Below are 19,144 nucleotides of genomic sequence, written 5' to 3'. Positions count from 1 at the left end.
AGGCAGCGGTGGTGGCAGCTGTATCAGCACTTTGTTGCTGGAGAGGCCTCTAAGCCCGCACCCTTCCTCCCCAGGAAGAAGGTGATGCTGCACATGCTGTTCCTGCTGAGATAGGAGTGCCTCTTCAGCAGGAACAATAGAATGAAACAATACTGCAAAGGGAGATGTGGCTTCAGGTTCTGGTAGCATCCACGTAAGTGGGAAAAGGCACTTGTAGCTGCTGCCCCTTCTGTTTTCCCCTTACCTACCCAAAGGTAACTTTCCTTGTCATCAGGCAAGGGAAGGGGAAGGCTGCATTACTTCTTAAGCACCTGTGAGGGATGTGAATGTGCTCATTTGGATCATGCGCACCCCACTGTGGCTTTTGTGCTGATTTCCTTGGAATGGCACACAAAGCCCTACTCTCTGTTGGAGTGAACAAAGGGATGCTTATCAAGTTCTGAATAAACAAGCATAGGACCAGGCTAGGCTGCTGCTTTTTTCAATGTAGAGACGCAACATATTCGTCAATTTCTGAACACATTTGCAATGTCTTTCCTGCTATGGTTATCAGTTAACTCCTTCTGACGGCAATATGCTTTTGACTCAGGGGAGTTATTTCCTTGCAATAGGAATAACAGCTTCCATTATTTGGGGAGCATTTTAACAGCAACAACAACAACAACAACCTGGTGCTTGGTGTACCCACTCTGTGCTATTGTCTGTGTATATTTAGTGGCATGATAATACTAACATTCATCTCTTATTTAGCTCATCTGTGTTTTGAAGGTACTTGAATATGAACCAGGTCCTGCAGTTGGGCGGAGTGAAAGAATCGGTTCCATATTCATACCCCCAGTTGAGGCACAAACATTTTACCGGCTGTATCCGGAGTCTTGTTTTGGACACTCACGTAAGTGGCATCACTGGCATCTGTCTCAAGAGAAAATGGAGTGCACCTCTGGCGAGGGTAGGGGAATCACGCTGCTGTGTTAACAGCACCAAAGTGACCTCCCCAGGGTGCAAGCCTGGGCAGCGAGCATGGAGCTCCTGGGCTGCCCAGATGACAAGACCCCACTCTCAGTCTCACTGATGTGGTCCAAAGGAAAGCAGACCGATACATTTGGCACCAGCTTGGCTGCAGGAGTTGCTGGAAGGAGGTGTACAAGGTGCCATCCAACTGCCTTAGGGACTCCCCTCTGGAGTTCACTTCTTAGCCTTTTCTTCTCCCACAAGGCAGCAGAGGTCTAGGATCAGAGGTTTCCTTCTCCTAGATTGGCTACCTCCCCAGATTGATGAGCCTCATCTGCCCCTCACTTCTCTCTACACCACTTCCCTCTATTGCATGTGCAGAATCATAGAAAAATAGAATTTTAGAGTTGGAGGCGGCTTTCCCCATACCTGCTACTTGAACCTTTGAATTGGTGATGCCGCCAGTAATTGAATCTGGAGTCTTCTGCATGCCAAGCTGGCATCCTGTCCTTGATCTATGGGACAAAATTTAGGGGTCCTTCTGTGCAGAGTAGAAGGAAGCATTTTCAGCCCCCAGTGGTGGGGTGGGAAGACTGGAAAAACTAATTTCGTGTGTCCGCACGTGTGCACACGCGTGTGTGCTTCAGTGTGTACGTTGCACATGTAGGTGTGAGTGTTTGATTGCATGTGAGACTGGGGGAAAGGTCATTCCTGACTGAGCTACCTAGGCTGTTTACCGTATTTTTCGCTCTATAAGATGCACCAGACCACAAGACGCACCTAGTTTTTGGAGGAGGAAAACAAGAAAAAAATTATTCTGAATCTCAGAAGCCAGAACATCAAGAGGGATCGCTGCACAGTGAAAGCAGCAATCCCTCTTGCTGTTCTGGCTTCTGGGATAGTTGCACAGCCTGCATTCGCTCCATAAGACGCGCACACATTTCCCCTTACTTTTTAGGAGGGAAAAAGTGAGTCTTATAGAGCAAAAAATACAGTAATTGTTTCATTGGAGTTTGTTTGTTTTTTATAAGTGATAGTGCTGTCGCTGGTTGAGCGGCTATCTAATTCACTGGGGGCAAGGCTATTTTTGGTGTTCTTTTATTCCTGGAGGAGCTAAGAATCGTAAATCAGCTTCAAAGGGAATCCAATACCTGCCTCTCCAGCGTCCTCGGCATTTATCTACACAGGTTTTAAACTTTATTCCAAGGCTTAAAAATATCTTTTTAACCTTTTAAACTTTTGGAAGTTCTTACCACTGCTTAACACAACTGCTCATTGTTGCCTGCCAACAAACAAAACCCGCTTTGTTTGATTGACTGCTTGCTTGCTCAAGAAAAGGTGGGGAGCAAGCTTGAGGAGACGCTAGCAGATAGTGCTGTCGCTCGTATCATATATTTTGTAAAAGTGGTTACCCGAGTTCAGTCACTGCACATGCAAGCAGATAAAGCATGTGAGACTGTATATCTGGTGTGGGTGTGTGTGGCCTGAGGGTTGCCTGACCATCAGTGTTGCTCTTGCAACCAAAAGGGTTTGCCACCCCTCTTTTAGAGGCTGTTACTACATATAGTACTTGTGACACTAGGGATTTGGTAGCTAGTGTGTTCAAAATGCAGGGAAGTTGTATTTTCCTGGGAAGGCGGGAAGCCAGAAGTCCATTTCAAAGTTCCTCCTTTTGCAAGCAGCCTTGATGCTTTTTCCTTTTTTGTTTAAAGGTGTATGACCTTGAGTCTCCTGCGGAGTCTCTGAATAGTTCTCCTGGCTGCACCTGGACAGACGGCAGCTGTGAAAAGATGGGCTCCTCTCCCTGTGGCCTCCATGGGCAATGCCTTGGCGAGTGGGACTCGTTTACCTGCCACTGCCTGCCAGGTTACTATGGCTCCAAATGTGACAAAGGTGAAGTCATCTTCATGCATTGTTCGGATAGCGCAGTGTATGTTTTGCAGTGCATGCAGCTGGGTTTCCCTGTAGCTGATACAACAATGGCCATTAACTAGGGAAAGGGACTCTAGGGTCCTACAAGGTCCTGCACTGCCCCCAATCCTTCACACCATACTCCCGTCACCATGGTTAGGCATTATGACTGGCCACCATGAGCCATGGTTAAAATTGGGCGGGAAACATTTGGTCCTCCATATGCTGCTGGACGCGGGTCGCCCTGTAGGTTAAACCACAGAGCCTAGGGCTTGCCGATCAGAAGGTCGGCGGTTCGAATCCCTGCGACGGGGTGAGCTCCCGTTGCTCGGTCCCTGCTCCTGCCAACCTAGCAGTTCGAAAGCATGTCAAAGTGCAAGTAGATAAATGGGTACCACTCCGGCGGGAAGGTAAACGCCGTTTCCGTGCGCTGCTCTGGTTCGCCAGAAGCAGCTTAGTCATGCTGGCCACATGACCCGGAAGCTGTACACCGGCTCCCTCGGCCAATAAAGCGAGATGAGCACCGCAACCCCAGAGTTGGCCACGACTGGACCGAACGTTCAGGGGTCCCTTTACCCTTTACCTTTATGCTGCTGGACTATGACTTCTCTCAACCCTAGGAGCCCACTGGCTGTGACAGTGGGCATGTTCTTAACTGAGATTTTGGAACCTGGTGAGACCACTTACTTTCTTTACTGCCTGGGCACTCTGAGTTTTTTCTCTGTGTGGTTTTCTTGGAGCAGCTCTCATGCAGTGGCCATAACGCTGTGCCTGTTTAGCTAGAGGCTGTTTTTGTTTGCTGCAGACAACCAGGCTCCCCCCCAATTACAAGTCTGAACTTAATATGTAATACTGATAAGTCTTTTAGTGATATACTTCAGGGTCCCATTTTCCATTGTGAATGCTGTGTATGTATGTATATATATTTATATCTATATATATGTAAGCACCTTTCTGTTTGTGTGTGTGTATAAGAAAGCACTTTTCCTTCCCCAATTCTTCCAGCTGCTGAAGAATCTTCATTTGGGCCTGGGAGTCACATATGCTATCAGCTTCCCTTCTCCATACCTGCCCGTAGAACAGTAGCAGATGCCATGATAAGGATGCGAGAGCCCAACGGTATCATCCTGAGCATGTCTTCCCGCAACAAGGATGAACACATCACCCTGCAGGTAAATGAGGAGTGATGGTCAATGTCAGTTCAGAGTTAATTCTCTTCTGAACCAGCGAGCCATAGATGGAAAAGGTCTCTCTCCTGATGCAGTGTGCTCATCTTTCTTGCTTTAGAATCCACCTGTGCCCTTGATTTTTCCGTTTCCACACACTCCTTTCTAGAGAAATTCAGAACAGCCATACTGTTCCGTATAACGTGAATTTATAGAAATTGCTATGGTTTCTAAAGTACCGTAGAGTCCTCATTATCAAACCTTAGGGCCAAGGGACACCTAAATTCCTGCAAGCTGGTTTGCCATCTTATGAGGAAGTGTTAGTGTCAACCGGTCCATAAAAGTGGTGGGGACCAGCAGACGTTTCCGTAGCTGAAGATTTTTTTTTACTCAGCAGCTGTGATTATAGGGATGGGCTGCTACCCCTTGGCATGTATAGACTTGTTCCAGATAGACTTTCTTCATACAATCTTGTACCTGTGTACAAAACCTATGTTTAGGAAATTGAGAGCAGCTGTATTCAGATGTCATGATGCACCATGGTTTGTTGTCATAGGAATGAACAAAGATGAGTATCAGGCTGTCATACGTTCACCACTATGCTCTGGCATGGTCATGATGGTTTAGAAAGCTTCTACTTCCATTTTTTTTAAATTTACTGTGGCATTCTGTGATTAAACGTATGATAAATGGGTTTACTCTTAGCTATGATTTGCTTGAAAGACTCCAGCTTCAAACCACGGATGATAAAAGTTTTAACAAACCATCATTAAGGTTAACCACGTTGTAGGATTCAAATGGAATGCTAAGCTGAGGTCAATCAGACTCAGCAACAAATGCTTCCCAACTCCTCATGGCCAAGGCTGGGGTGAGGAGGGGGTGCCCAAGACTTGTTTTCATGGTGTTAAAGCACAGTTTATCTTGATGCCTGAACGTAGCCAATATGAACTGGTCCTCAGTCAGTGGAACTATCAAATTATTCTAATACACTCTGTGCTCCCTCTGCTGATATTGGAAAGTTCATTCCTGTATAATGAGCACTGTGGTTTAGGTGACTGTCTCATTAATGGAATAATTTGGATGGTCTCCCCTCTGCATGCTCTGCTAGTAAATGATGGTTTGATGCAGTGGTGCAGGGCTTCTGAGAATGAGGGGACATTTTTGGTAGCTGTTTTGACTGTCCTATTTTGCAGAAAAATATAAGTGAACTCAAGCAAGAGGGCATCACTGAAACTGTTCCCTAGACTTCAGCTGTAGTTACTTGTAGAGCGAGAATATTTACATTTATTTAGTGAGGTGTGTGTGTAAACACTACTGACTATACAACATTCCTGAGAAGGCACGGAGGATATGCTCAAATTGATAACATGAACAGGGTTGGGTTTGTGTTTTTTTTTGCACAATGTGTGGTCAACCTACATAGTCTCCAAGTGATGTTGGAGTATGTACACATGGAGATAGTTTAAATTAGGTAGAAAACCAACAAAGAATCTTGTAGCACCTTAAAGACTAATACATATATCATTATATTAAGCTTTGTTTTTCTTTAAGATACTGTAAGACTCCTTGTGGGACGCGAGTGGCGCTGTGGGTAAAAGCCTCAGCGCCTAGGGCTTGCCGATTGAAAGGTCGGCGGTTCGAATCCCCGTGGCGGGGTGTACTCCTGTTGCTCGGTCCCAGCGCCTCCCAACCTAGCAGTTCGAAAGCACCTCCGGGTGCAAGTAGATAAATAGGGACCGCTTACTGGCGGGAAGGTAAACGGCATTTCCGTGTGCTGTGCTGGCTCACCAGATGCGGCTTTGTCACGCTGGCCACGTGACCCGGAAGTGTCTGCGGACAGCGCTGGCCCCTGGCCTCTTAAGTGAGATGGGTGCACAACCCTATAGTCTGTCAAGACTGGCCCGTACGGGCAGGGGTGCCTTTACCTTTTAAGACTCCTTGTTGCTTTTACTGCAGCAGATGAACATGGCTACTTCTCTGGAAATTATTACTCAAGAAGGGGTTGGCGAATGAACCATATGTCTACGCACTGCTTGGTCAATGTGCATTGTCCAGGCAACAAATTGAATTTTCAAGAAGATGTGTATTTTAACTGCAAATTTGCAGAATGTCTAAGTAGTTCACATTCTTAGACATTTCGGCTGGATCTAGACACATCAAAAAAAAATTCAGGAAAACACGTTGTAAAACTCATAATGGGAAATCATGTTGCCAAAGGATTGAACTCTATTGCGCCATCTGGTGTCACAGTAATATAATGCATTTTAAATCCCTCCTTCCAATTTAGCTGAGTTCTTGATGTTCAAAATCCTCTGTTGATGCCATCAGTTTGTGAATCCTCCATGCTTTCATGTGACTGCACAACTGCTGCTACTGCTGTTATTTTTATTGAACATGACTCTGCTGAATGGCTAGCTTAAAAGCAGTTACACTAAATGTAAAGGGGTTGGGAAACCCTATCAAAAGAAAACGCATCTGCCAGTCCAGAAAACATCTGCCCCCCCGAAACAGGCTCCCTATCCTTGCAAGAAATAAATGAACCTTTAGTGCTTTGTGTGTGTTTCCTAGTCAACTCACATTATACAATAACGTGCTATAAGAATGCAATGTCAACCCTGCGGGGAGATCATCCCATTGAACTCATCACGAGAAAGGAATGGGAGCTCTCTAGCCTGATTCTGGGTTTGCAGATGTGCAACACACACAGTAGTTTAATCTGTAGAGTTGTTCCCCCTGCCCTTGCTCTCTTCTTCAGAATTACCCAGAGCCTTATCGTACTGCATGCAAAATAATAATAATAATAATAATAATAAAAATGATTGACACCAATTCCTGGATTTCTGCAAGGTGGTCCAGGGGTTCTTAGCAGTGTCTTACAACCTGGGAGATGGAGCGGCTGCGGTGAGCCTCCCCTCCTACCAAGTGGATAATGGAGAGTGGCATCACGTTTCCCTGGAGAGAAATGAGAACGAGTTCATTCTTCGCCTGGATGGAGGAGGTGGGAAGAGAGAAATCCTGAAGGCAGCCGGTGCCTACAAAGAGATCATAATTGATCCCAACAGCTTGGTGGTTGGCAACACATACCCTGTCAATCAGAGCAGCAGTTTCCAAGGTAAAAAGAAGCCTGCCTGTTATCTTGGATAACTGTCCATCACGGGGACTTAGCTATTAAAAGAGCTATGAGCCCGCAATGGAGCAGTGCTCACAATGCTTTTGTGTTAGCATTTTGCATCCGTTGCTCTTGCTTTTGTTATTTCTGCACGGCTCCGGAGCTGGAGGATTTAAAAGGAATGAAGAGACTTAAGGTGACAGTTTCCCACCCAGCTTCTGGTTATTTTAACTTTTCATTCTGTGGAATCTTAGCTAGTGAATACCTTGTGGAAACTAGGGGAGGCGGGAAGGTAAATGTAGAATGATAGCACCCCTGTTTTGCACTAAACAAAAGTGTTTTTTTTCCCCTGGTGGGAATGCCAGAAACCCAGGTTGGCAGGTTTGTGGAATGGTGGCCCTTGGAGGTTGAAGAGCTTATTGGGAAGGCTGCCTGTTGGTTAGCACCCATGATATTCCGTTAGCCTGATCCAACAGGCTCCCCTTACATTTGTGTGTCCCAACAACGTTCTTCAAGTAGAGGGATGGAGAAACCCAGTTCAGTTCGCATTTTAATGTGAATTGACCTAATTAGTTGCACATTCCAAAACAATATTCAAACCAAAGCACGGCCATCCTCCGAAATTTGCACTTCTCCCGATTTTGCAATGCAGTTCTGTGACCCAGAAGGGGTTGGGTAGGTGGGATCTGACCTGCATCTCAACTTCTCCGGCTTCAGCCTGTTGTTAAACGTAGCACATAACTCGGCCTTACAGTGCTGCGACATCTCTTTCAAAAATAGCTCTTGATCAAGAGCTTTCCACATCAAGTCTGTTTTGTATTTTGCCTTAGGATGCATGAAGGATGTCAGATTCAATAACTACAGGCTACCTCTAGATTCTTACCCTAAGGAGCTTGTGCTGAGTGCCCAAGGAGTGAGAAAAGGCTGCCTTTCCGAAGCTTGCAAGAGCAATCCCTGCAGCCAGCAATTCATCTGCATTGACTTGTGGATGATGCATGAGTGCAGGTAACAAATCCCCCTTGGTGAAATCAGAAGGCGGGAGCGGCCTGCCCATCTAGGGCTTGAACAGAAACCCCTCATATTTGGTGGGAAGGGCTAAATATTATTTGAGCAGTAGCCCCTTGTGCTTTTTGATGTGCTGCTCCCAAGGCTCCTCCAACTTGAACGCAGAATGGGGGGGGCACTATACCTTCTTCTGTTACTCTGGGGCTGCAAAACGGGGGATTTTCAAGCATGCTCCTGATGACTGGCATTTGATTGATCTCCATGTTTTTTGCAACTGCTTTTAGGGTTCCTTCATTCATTTTTTACTCCCACTTTCAAATTGGATCGTCCCCATTGTTGCACAAGTGCGATACGCTGTCCATCTGAGGCATCTGATGAAGTGGTCTCTTGATTTGCAAAAACATGCCAGGATAAATCATTAGTTTTTAAGGTGCTACGAGACAATTTCTGCATTTGGGGAGTTTTTTTTAAAAAAATCCCCCCTCCCCCACCCAGTAAACATTGCTGGAATGCGGTCCTGTGAACTGGGCCCATTCCAGGAATCCAGCTCAAGAGGATCATCTGTGAGCAAATTTCATTACATTGGAACTGGCTCCTACTGAAGCTGAAATGAGGGTGTGAAATTAATCTGGATTGCGGCACCCTGGAGCTTTGCTTGGGCCAGCAGCGAGGTTAATGCCAAGGAGTTTGATTTGCCTTCTGTGTCTTTCCAGCTGCCCTCCAGGACACATGTTGGTGGAGAACGTCACTGGCCGGCACTGTGTTTACACGGCATGTGCTCAGAGGCCCTGTAACTTTGGCACCTGCATCTCCCAGTCGGCAAGCAAGTTCCGATGCCACTGCCCCGACGGCTACTCCGGCCGCAACTGTGAAATCACACTAGCCATCTTCCACAAAGACGCTGGGCTGAGCTTCAGCTCCATGTTTGCCATCTGCATTTGCTTCCTGGCCCTACTAGGTAGTTACGGCAACTACATCTTGTACTACCTTTGGTAATGAACCATAAGCCGCCTTCTGTGCTGCTCTGGATGCTCGCCATGCCGGCTAGTTGTGAAGATGCCCACTGGATGATGCCTTCACTGTCTTGTCCTTCATTCTCTCTGGCCCATCATCATCATCATCATCATCATCATCATCATCAAAGACATTCCTTTCCAGTTTCATCTGCATCTTTATTTGACTCATCCCTGGGAAAGGTCCTTCTCATCTTTTCCATTCTGTTCTTGCTTCGACATTCCATTGCTGAGAACTGGCTCAGAAGGGACAAAGGGGAAATGAACATTATGACGTTGACATTCTGCTTTGCTCTCTTAAGAACAGGCTTCTATAGTGGCTGACAGTGAGTGAAAAGATACCCATAATAACATGATAATGAGGTTCTTTCAAAAGGCAGCGATGGCTTTTAAAGGCTTGGGGTATTGGCGATGGTGATGATCGCAAATGTGCTTCTTCCTCCTGGTGTTCGGTGTTGCTGCTGCTGGTAGCATGGCTGTCTCAGCTGCTGCTCCATGGAGAGCGCAGAGAATTTCTGCTCCCAGACATGTCCCAGGGCCAGGGAGGACCAGGTGTGTTAGCCTCAGGGAGGACACAGTGCATCTCCTTGCACTGGCAGCCGGATCATTTGCAGACCCTGGCTCTTCCTTCTGACAGGGAGAGTCTTGATGAAGGGTCTGGTGATGGAAAGTGTCCATTTCTTAGGCCTTAGATGTTGCTGCTTTAAGGAAAAAAAACCCAGCTCAAAATGGTCCAAAGATTTATCTAGTCTAGCATCCTGGTTCCCAGACTTGCCAACCTTATGCTTCCAGGAAGCTCACAAGCCAGACTTGAAGACCACAAGTAGAAGGGTCCTGGCTCAGTGCAGAGAATCTGCTTTGTATGCAGAAGGTCCCAGGTGGAATGCCCTATGGCATCTCCAGGCAGGTCTGGGAGAGAGACCCCCCCCCCAGAAATCCTGGAGACGCACTGCTAGTTGGTGTCAATAGTATTGAGCTGGATGGACCGAGGGTTTGATTCGGTATAAGGCAGCTTCCTCTGTTGCCCTGCCCCCCCCCCGAGCAACTGGTAATCAGCAACATGCTCTTTAACTGTCATGGACAATAGCCATTTATAGATGAATCATTCATAAATTTGTCTGCACCCCTTTTATAAAGCCATTTAAGCTGAGTGGTTCAGGGAGGTGTGTTTCCTAGGGTGCAGTGCAACATGAAACAGATTTCCCAGCCAATGTCCAACGATGCCCCCCGTTTTATTTATATATGTTTATTTTATTATTATGCAATTGTTTACGTTGAGTCTGTTATCGTTGTTACTTGCTATGGCACACAGCATCTTCAAATTTGCAAAGTGCTTTTACAATCTTGTTCATCCCAACAAGAACCCTGTGGGATTCACTATTGTTCTTCTCATTCTGCAAAGGTGGGCCTTAGCTCATGGCGGAGGGTGATAGTCACATCTAGGATTCCTGGCTCCAAAACTAGCGCTCTGTCAACTGGATCACTGATTGAGACAGCCCTGCTGCCAAGGAAATGATGAGTCCGGTTAGGTGGTTTGTATCTTAAAAGCCCCAGGTGAAGCATCTGAGGTCAGAGCGTTAGTCCACATTTACAGTCTTGGTTAATGCAGAACCGCCTCCTAAAATCCCGCATCGCGACACGGGAAGTTTCTGCTAAATTGCGCTTTCCTTCTGCAGCAAAAACTCTTCCCTAATCTCACGTCTTTGCCCAGGGCTCTTTTGAAGTCATCCTCGTGAAATTGCAGCTACTTGGAAAAGTAATTGCTTCCTCTTTTTTGCTGCTGTTTGTTTGTTTGCTGTCACTCATATTTTAGCATTTTTGAATTTCCAATGCATGAATATATTTGCCATGCAAACATGGGACAACAGGTATTTGTAACTAGGTCAGAATTACTTTCTGGAACTGTGGGGAACCTCTGCTCTGTAGGAAAACAAGGGAACCGGTAGCAGATGGAAAGCATTTCTGCTCTGAAGTTTAAGCCCTGTGTTTCCATGAGGCCCTGTAATTGTGCTGTAATTGGGTTTGGGGAGAACGCGCCCCCATGCTGTGCAACAGGAGGCAGAAAAGGTGTGCTTGGGACAGTGTTAAATATCGCTCACAGCTGCTGCAGCCTTAGTGTGCTGATAGGCTCTTCTCTGATAAAGCTTGTTTATGACGGTTCAATGTAAGCTTCCATTGACTTTGATGCACATTGAAGCTGGCTTCTGGATGTAACACTTTCATCCAGTGGCGCTTTCTGACAGGCAGTTACAAGAGGAGTTGCTCCTCTGAGAATTGTGTATTTGGAATACAAGAATGAAAGCATTTTGGAAGAAGCGGAGCTTACATCCAGCATGATATTTCTCTTTTTCACAAAGAGGTTTATTTCTTTGTAGTGAGAAAAGGCCTCCTTTTGTGCTGGGAACAGGAGATTGAAGCCAAATCCTCTCCTTGGGGGACATGGCTGGGTCAGTTAAATACTCTTGAAACTGGGCTAGGGCTCTGTGTGTACGTGGCTCTGTTTACAGGCCACCTTTGTCTGCTGTTTTTAGTACCCTTGATGGTTGCTGTGGGGTGGTAAAAATGGCATTTTGTAGGCTCTTCTGAACTGGCAAAGAGCATGTTTTAGTCAGGCCATTTCTTTTCCAAATGTGTGTATCTCAGAATCAGGATGCAACACAGGGTCATAGTAGTGGGCTCCAGTTTCAGATGCTGTATATTTTCAATCACTATCAGTCTTGCAGTCTGAGAATCATAAGAATGTCCTGCGAACAAAGGGGTGCTCTTTGTTTTAATAATCACTGAATGTTAAAACTTGAGATTACCATTGCACTCAGTTAGCAATTGCATGAGTGGCAATTTTAAAGAAATAGAGCCCAGTGTGGTTTGGTAACCTGGCAGACCGGGTAGGGGTGTTACCTTTTTTGCCTGCTGCTGTGGTTCTGGTCCAGATTGGGGGGGGGGCTATTTGAGTAAAAGCTCCCCTTGCATGGGGAATGGGGGCTAATCTTTCAAAGCAAATGGCAGGCGGCAGTGGGTGTGGTGGTAGGGCCCCCAGTCCAGGTCAGGACTATAGCGGAGCCAAAGTCCTCCTGCTCTCTCCACCAGGATTTGAATTACCCTTCCCTGCTCTGTAATTTTAATTTCTAATTGCATGAAGGGCATCTTGCATTCTTTAGCCTTAGAGAACACACACCAGTCACCTTTGTTATAGTATACTCTGGATTGCCAGAATGTAAATTTCAATTCAAGTATGTGAGAGGAGTCACATAGTTAAGAAAAAGCAAACAAACCCTGTGCCTGAATATATATTTTTTCTAATAAAAATGTGTCATGTGCCTCTTTGTCTATGTCCTGTTCATCACTTCCATTCATTTTCATTGTTGTTTGTTCCACAGGCTGTTCCTCATTTTGTGTATTACATGTTTACTCAGAAGTAAGACCCACTGTATTCAACGGGGCTCCCTCCCCCCGGTAAATGTGCATCGATAGGGTTTGGATTTACCACATGCCCCAACAGTGGACAGTTTCAACTTTCAGCATCAAGGTTGAATCCAGATTAACATCTGGAATGCAAGCAGGAGAAAGATGGATGACCATGAGCAGGATTAGGTGAATTGGTGGGTGGGAGGAGCATCAAGCCATAGTTAAAACAAAGCAAGGTTTGTGAGCCAACAATAAACTATGGCTGGCAGTAAACCAACCATAGATAAATCAGTTGGGCAGGATTCCTCCATAACCAAAGTTTAACAAACCATAGGTTCGTGTTATATATGAGCTAAGCCACTGTAGACAAGACTGAATCCGATGGATCTGTTGTCTGATGTAGTACCCTTAGTTCCAGGTCTGCAGGGCATTAGCTGGGCACTGCACAAGGACACCCAATCACATGGAGGTCTCATTCTTGTGATCCTCCTTGGGGGAGAAAAATTACATTGGGTCGGGCTTTCCTATGAGCAGGCATTGCTTTGAAGGCTCACATCACATTGGAGGTGAAGGTGGAGGTTGCACAGTGGCTGCTGCCAACCTGTGTAGGAACTGCTGGCATTGACATTGACCCTCCCCACTGACCTCCATTCTTTCCTTCCTCCTCCTCCCTGATTCATCTCTCCTGTTTGGACAAGGCTTTGCCGCCACAAGGACGATACAAGATCAGATGGGCTGCTGCTATCATGTCCAGCAGAGATGGCTTTTATGGACTTGTCATGAGTTGTTTTTCACCATTTGCATTGTCTGTCATCTGCATAGTAGCACTTTGAGAGTGCAAAGTGCTTTGTAATCTTCATGTTATTCACCCTCAGTGACAAACGTTACAAGGTAGGCTGTTATTATTCCTATTTTAACCAAGAGGGATTGAAGGTGTGAGATAATGTACCCAGATGCATCTAGCAATCCTCTGTGCCACCAGTTAGTTTTTAAACTCAATCACTCTTGAATCCATGCTGGTCTTTAATAATACAGCCCTACGTATATTTAGCTCTAAGTGCACTCACTTCATGGGATGCTCATCCAAATTAGCATTCCTGGGCTTGCAGGCCAAATGTGGGTGCTTAGCTGCTGCTGTTGTTGCTGCTGATGCACCCCTCCTCTGGCTATTACTCACCTTCTGACTGATTTACTTTTATTAATAGCAATAAATCAAAAGTAGAGCTAAGTCCCTGCTAAAACTAGCTGCACTTATTGGATTGTCTACTTAAAGTTCTGAATCTGTGCACGCTTAAATCAGCAGAATCCCATTGGCTTTGGTAGGATTACTGAGGTGGTGCTTGTTTGAGAGCAGGGATTGGGTCTGTTAGCCTGAGACGAAGTAGTTTCTGGACAAACTTGAACTGGGGTTTAAATGTTGCACCCTCCATGTGAGTCTATTTCAAAGGTGACATGGCAGAGGAGGGTGGTTTCAGGGATATTTCAGATGTGGCGACCTTCCAGCGCATTAAGTCCTAACTCTCGAAGTTCTCCTTTTTAATGGTGCGTTTGGCCTTGGATTCTAAACAAATGCTCTTCGCTTTCTCACCCAGTTCTGCTCAGCGGGGTCTTCCTGTGGACTCGGTGGAAGAGCCACAAAAGCGTGAACGGAGGAGTTTACCACGTCACCACCTGCCACGATGACTTGGAGGACATTCGAGAGAACATCCTCAACTATAACGAGGAAGGGGGTGGGGAGCAGGATCAAGTAAGGCTCTTTCTCTGACGGCTGATCTGACGTGTGCAAGGAAACTTACATCAGAGGAAAAGCCATTGCTCCCTTTGCTTTGATAGTATAGCCTAGACTTTGAAGGCCATCCAACACTATCTCAATGTACCTACGGCATCTCAGACAGATGGCCATAATGGGGAGGAGAGAGCCCATGGCAGGGGAACCGCCATGTACCAGGCTCACACCGGACAGGGCAGAAGTTGTGTAGGGGCCAGCACCCCCCCCAAGATAATTTTTGTGCACATATGTGGTGGTTTTTCTTCCTAAGGGAAGGGGATTCACTAGGCCAGTTCCAGGGACTAGTGTAGTTTTCCCATACTGGTGGGGGTGGACTCTCTATGGTTGGAGATTTTTAGGCAGAGGTTGGATAGTCACCTGTAGAAGATGCTTTAGGACTAAATAACCTGTGGCAGGGAGTCCCTTCCAAGTCTAAAATTCTGTAAATGGTCTTTGGATCCTGTGGATCCAAGTTCTCCTAGCATGCCCCATTTTTTCTCCCTTGCATTGTTCAAACACTGATAGCAGAGTAGAAGTGGCTGCAGAGATTTCTGTGGTTATAATGACTCTCTGCAGACGAGATCCACTCCTGTCCCGTGGCCCCTACTAGAGACCCATAGGACTTTGTCCAAAATTGTTTAATATTATCTCCTTTCCCTTCTGGCACTCAGAAAAGCACATTTCAGTTTTAGCAAATGGGGCATATATCTCCCCTCCACCCCACCAGACCTAACATTTACTCTGTCCTGATTGCAAGTCCTTGCAACGTTTTGTAGAAATGCTCAGTGAATGTTGCTATCTTAGTATTGCCTCAGACAAGGCTGCAATCCTGTGCCAACCTGCCTGTGAGTAAGCCCCATAGAATTCAGTGGAACTTACTTTTGAGTAGACCTGCACTGCAAATGTATTAAAGCATCAGTCTCCAAATCATTTGAACCAGAGACATTTCACTAAAACTGCCTGGGAGAAAACATAGTATAAAAAGTCCAGAGAAGTCAGTGAGCTGCAAACATTCTTGTTTGCTCACCTGCCCGCACACACCGATGTCAATTAGACCTGCAACTTTTTAATCAATCTGACAAAAAGATGACCCAGTTAATCATGAGGAAGGGAGCAGGTTTTAGAAGGCAAATCAGTATTTTTTTTAATACCGTGGAACCTTGGTTCAAATGGTTTCGGGAGACGAACACACTTCCGGCATGGATTAAGTTTAAGAACCAAGGTACCACTGTAATACCTTTGGGTGGAAGGCCAGGAAATATGCTTAAATAATAATATTCATACTCTTGTTGTTATTATGGCTTTCATTATTATTATTATTATTAGGAATGCTAAATGGACTTATAACAATTTCTGGTGATAAGCTCCTCTTTTGTCTTACGCAGGATGTTGTTGGGTGCTGTGCAGCTCAGTTTTCTTTTACTAGCTAATGTGGGAAGCAGGTTGGGACACTGATGGTGGAGGGGAGGACTTTAACTGCCCCTCCTCCCCATGGTGCCAAGAGTAGACATGGACCCTTTGCCCCAACCGCCCAAATTTCAGTTGGGATCATAGTACAGGTAAAATGTTAAAGCTTGCAAATCCTGCTTGTTAGGCTCTCCTTGAGCATCTGGTGGGCCACTTTGAAAACAGGATGCACAACCCTCATTGCTTTTCTTCCATTTTTGCTTGGCTGGGATGTGCCCTTGAACTCCGATATTCCCTCTTAGGTGGAGAACAGAAGAGGGGTGGGTGGGTTGTGTATGTGAGTGAGCATGTGTAGAAACTAACTTATTACACAATGGTAAAATATGTATTTATTGCTCCACCCACTTTGCCTCTAGCTCCGCCCACTGCTGGAATGTGGCCCTCAAAACATTGTGGCCCTTGGGCTGAAAAATGCTCCCTACCCCTATCCTAGAAGGACTGTATGCTAGGATGACTTCTGTGCAAATTCTGCACCCAGAGTAGGATTTTACCCCCCCCCAAATGTACGAGTTTAGTTTGAATTTTACACTTGGTATTTCCTACTAGCGGAATGCAAATTTCCTCATTAAAAAACGGAGGAAAAAAAAGAAAGTTGAAGGTTTTGATAAATTTCCGTGAACATGTTTTAAACACTTTAAATGGATATTTATCTTCAAGGTGGCACACAGCGAGCTAAGTATACAAATCCTATTAGTGTTTAATAAGATTAACTCCCTCTGCAAATTGTAAAGGGGAAAAATAGGTTTACCCGAGCAGGGGATCTATCTTGAGGAAGCAGGCATTGTTTATCTGACATGTCAGGAGCTTGGTATCTGCTCCTTTCAGAAAGTAGCAAGACGAGCCCAAATGATTCAAGGGTAGTTTGTTTCTACGGCGCAGGGTGGATCTCCACATCCATATTGCGTTGCTGCCTGTGATGAAACTTTTGTAAGTGCAGGGAACTCCCTTGCATTATCTAGAGAGGCAGAGAGACCATCCATGTCCAATGCCACAGAAGCTAAAATCTTTGCTCCGAAGAAACAGTCATGGCTTCCCTCAAAGAATCCCAGGAAATACAGTTTGTTAAGGCTGCTGAGAATTGTTAGCAGACCCGCTCTTCCCCACCCAGAGCCACAGTATCCAGAGTGGTTTAACAATCAAAGCCTCCTTCCCCGCTCACTGCAAGAAGCTTGTAAAGGTAAAGGGACCCCTGACCATTAGGTCCAGTTGTGGACGACTCTGGGGTTGCAGCACTCATCTCGCTTTAGCGGCCGAGGGAGCCAGCGTTTGTCCGCAGACAGCTTCCAGGTCATGTAGCCAGCATGACTAAGCCACTTCTGGTGAACCAGAGCAGTGCACAGAATGCTGTTTACCTTCCCGCCTGAGTGGTACCTATTTATCTACTTGCACTTTGACGTGCTTTAGAACTGCTAGGTTGTCAGGAGCTGGGATCGAGCAACGGGAGTTCACCCCGTCATGGGGATTCAAACCGCTGACCTTCTGATCGGCAAGCCCTAGGCTCAGTGGTTTAGACCACAGCGCTACCTGCGTCCCATAGAAGAAGCTTGAGGGTGCAGCAAATGGGGCCGGTGTGCAGGGTGGTCACTGGGGCTGGGGCCAGCATGCATCTCCCCCCACCTCATGTTTTAACACCTTTCCAGGAACAGAGAATGAATCCATAAGTTTGTGGCTGGATGCATGTGACTTAGTGTCCGACGCTGCTGTTGATGTCTTCCTCCTGCAGGATGCTTACAACATGGCGGAGCTCCAGATGTCCCTTCAAACCAGCCCAGCCTACTCGCTTTACAAGAAGAAAGGGAAGCGGGCAGAGCTGCAGAGTCCCGTGAGCTGCGACCTCCCTGCCAGTCCAAAGGAGCAGCTGGAAGCCCTTTCCACAGGACTGGGCTCCTCCTTCTCCAGCATCGACTTTGGATGCTACCTTTCAGGGGTGGTGAGAAACATGGACCAGCTGCACCACGCCCTGCCCTGCGATTCCTTGCAAGTCTTTTACACGGAAGGAGAGTGTTCAGAAGCCAGCAGCCTAAGTTCCCTGGGCTCCGGTGGATGGGAGGAAGATACAGCCTACGGGGATATGAAAGAGTGGGGGCCGAAGTTTGAAAATCTCAGCAAACTCTATTCTCAAGCAGAGTCCGATGATGGTTAGGCTGCTGAACTCATCTTTGCACAATGCTTGAAGGTCCCTTGTGGTATTTTGGGGTTTGGGGGGTGGGGCGGGGCGGGTAAAGGTACTTTTAACATACTTTTGATAAAGTCAATCCCTACTGAGATACTTCAAAGGCACAGCTAAGATGGAGACCAGGTAGCCCAAAAAGGGCTTTGATTTTGGATTGGCTGTTTCTTTGGACATCCCCCCCCCCAAAGAAAAAGATATAATATACATAGATCATTGTCTTTTGAAGGCTGAGAAAGGACAGAATTAAACTAGTTGGAGGCAACCAAAGAACCATTGCAGAAAGATAAAAATGTAAAGAAACAACATCTGTATTGGTTGCAAGAACAGGTGCTTTGTCCCTATAGCTTTTTCCATCTTCATAGTTGGAAGCAGGAGACTGTCTCAACACTTTGCAGGGGCTGTTACCTGGCCTGAGTCTTGTGCACTTCTTGCAATAAGTTGTAAAATCTGTACTTTGTGGTTTTTAATCAGTGTACCAAGTTGGAATGAAGCTTCTTTCCTTTCAAATTACTAGAAGAGCCATGCTATGGATTTGGCAATAACAGTCTTTTAACTTGGGGGTGTGTGACTTGTTTTCAATACTCCCAGAAGCCCGTGCCTGTTACTTGGTTAAATTCCTGCGTGCCCTTCCCCAGATTCGGAGGGAACACCAACTTGCACCTGGACATGACACACTGAAATTAGTTCTTTGTGGGTTTTTTACCTTCATAAGACATGGTTTTTGCCACTGAAACAGTCCAGATGAGAAATTGTTCCCCAGAGTTGTTGTTCCATGTGTGGTTCCAAAGACTTCAAAGTAAGGACAGCCATAAACAACCAAATATTGTTGTAGCAGGAGATGGCATATTTGACAGATACAGTATTGTGTAACATGAAACCAGTTGTGGACTTCCTGCTAGCTGCTTGGTCTATTACCTCTGGACTTACCTTTGCAATGGGGCATTTTCTTCCCACTTCATAAGCACCCCTAGATTTGCAGAAGTACAAAATCATTTTTTCTTTTTCTTTTTTTGAGGAGGGTGAAAAAACGTAATGGGGGAGGGAGGCACAATGAGGGCTAAATATGCTCAGTGGCCACAGAATGTTGTCTGCTTGGAAGATGAAGAGGACAGGGTGTGGTGGGAGGCAAGGTAAGGTGGAATGGCTGGCTGGCATCCAAGAAAGGCAGACTTCCCT

General features: G+C 46.0%; 1 protein-coding gene across 2 annotated transcripts in view; it reads left to right on the top strand.

Annotated features, from left to right (window-relative positions):
- The window catches only part of LOC309537786 (neural-cadherin-like), a 102,607-nt gene extending 84,458 nt beyond the window's left edge, over positions 1 to 18,149 (top strand). Inside the window, exons 26-33 of one of the 2 annotated variants that reach the window (XM_082232834.1) lie at positions 769 to 892; positions 2,664 to 2,844; positions 3,868 to 4,034; positions 6,876 to 7,140; positions 7,968 to 8,142; positions 8,856 to 9,100; positions 14,153 to 14,307; positions 17,519 to 18,149. In XM_082232834.1, coding sequence (XP_082088960.1) covers positions 769 to 892; positions 2,664 to 2,844; positions 3,868 to 4,034; positions 6,876 to 7,140; positions 7,968 to 8,142; positions 8,856 to 9,100; positions 14,153 to 14,307; positions 17,519 to 17,938 — 1,732 coding nt within the window. In that variant the 3' untranslated portion in view covers positions 17,939 to 18,149. Of the gene's footprint in view, positions 1 to 750; positions 893 to 2,663; positions 2,845 to 3,867; positions 4,035 to 6,875; positions 7,141 to 7,967; positions 8,143 to 8,855; positions 9,101 to 14,152; positions 14,308 to 17,518 lie in introns of those variants that run through there. The other variant, XM_082232835.1, reaches the window with a different exon arrangement.
- Positions 18,150 to 19,144: the final 995 nt, after the last annotated feature.

This window comes from Podarcis vaucheri, assembly GCF_965113315.1.
Source record: "Podarcis vaucheri genome assembly, chromosome: 7".
Taxonomy (NCBI): Eukaryota; Metazoa; Chordata; class Lepidosauria; order Squamata; family Lacertidae; genus Podarcis; species Podarcis vaucheri.
Note: the sequence above shows the minus strand (reverse complement) of the source record. Positions and strands in the feature narration are given on the sequence as shown.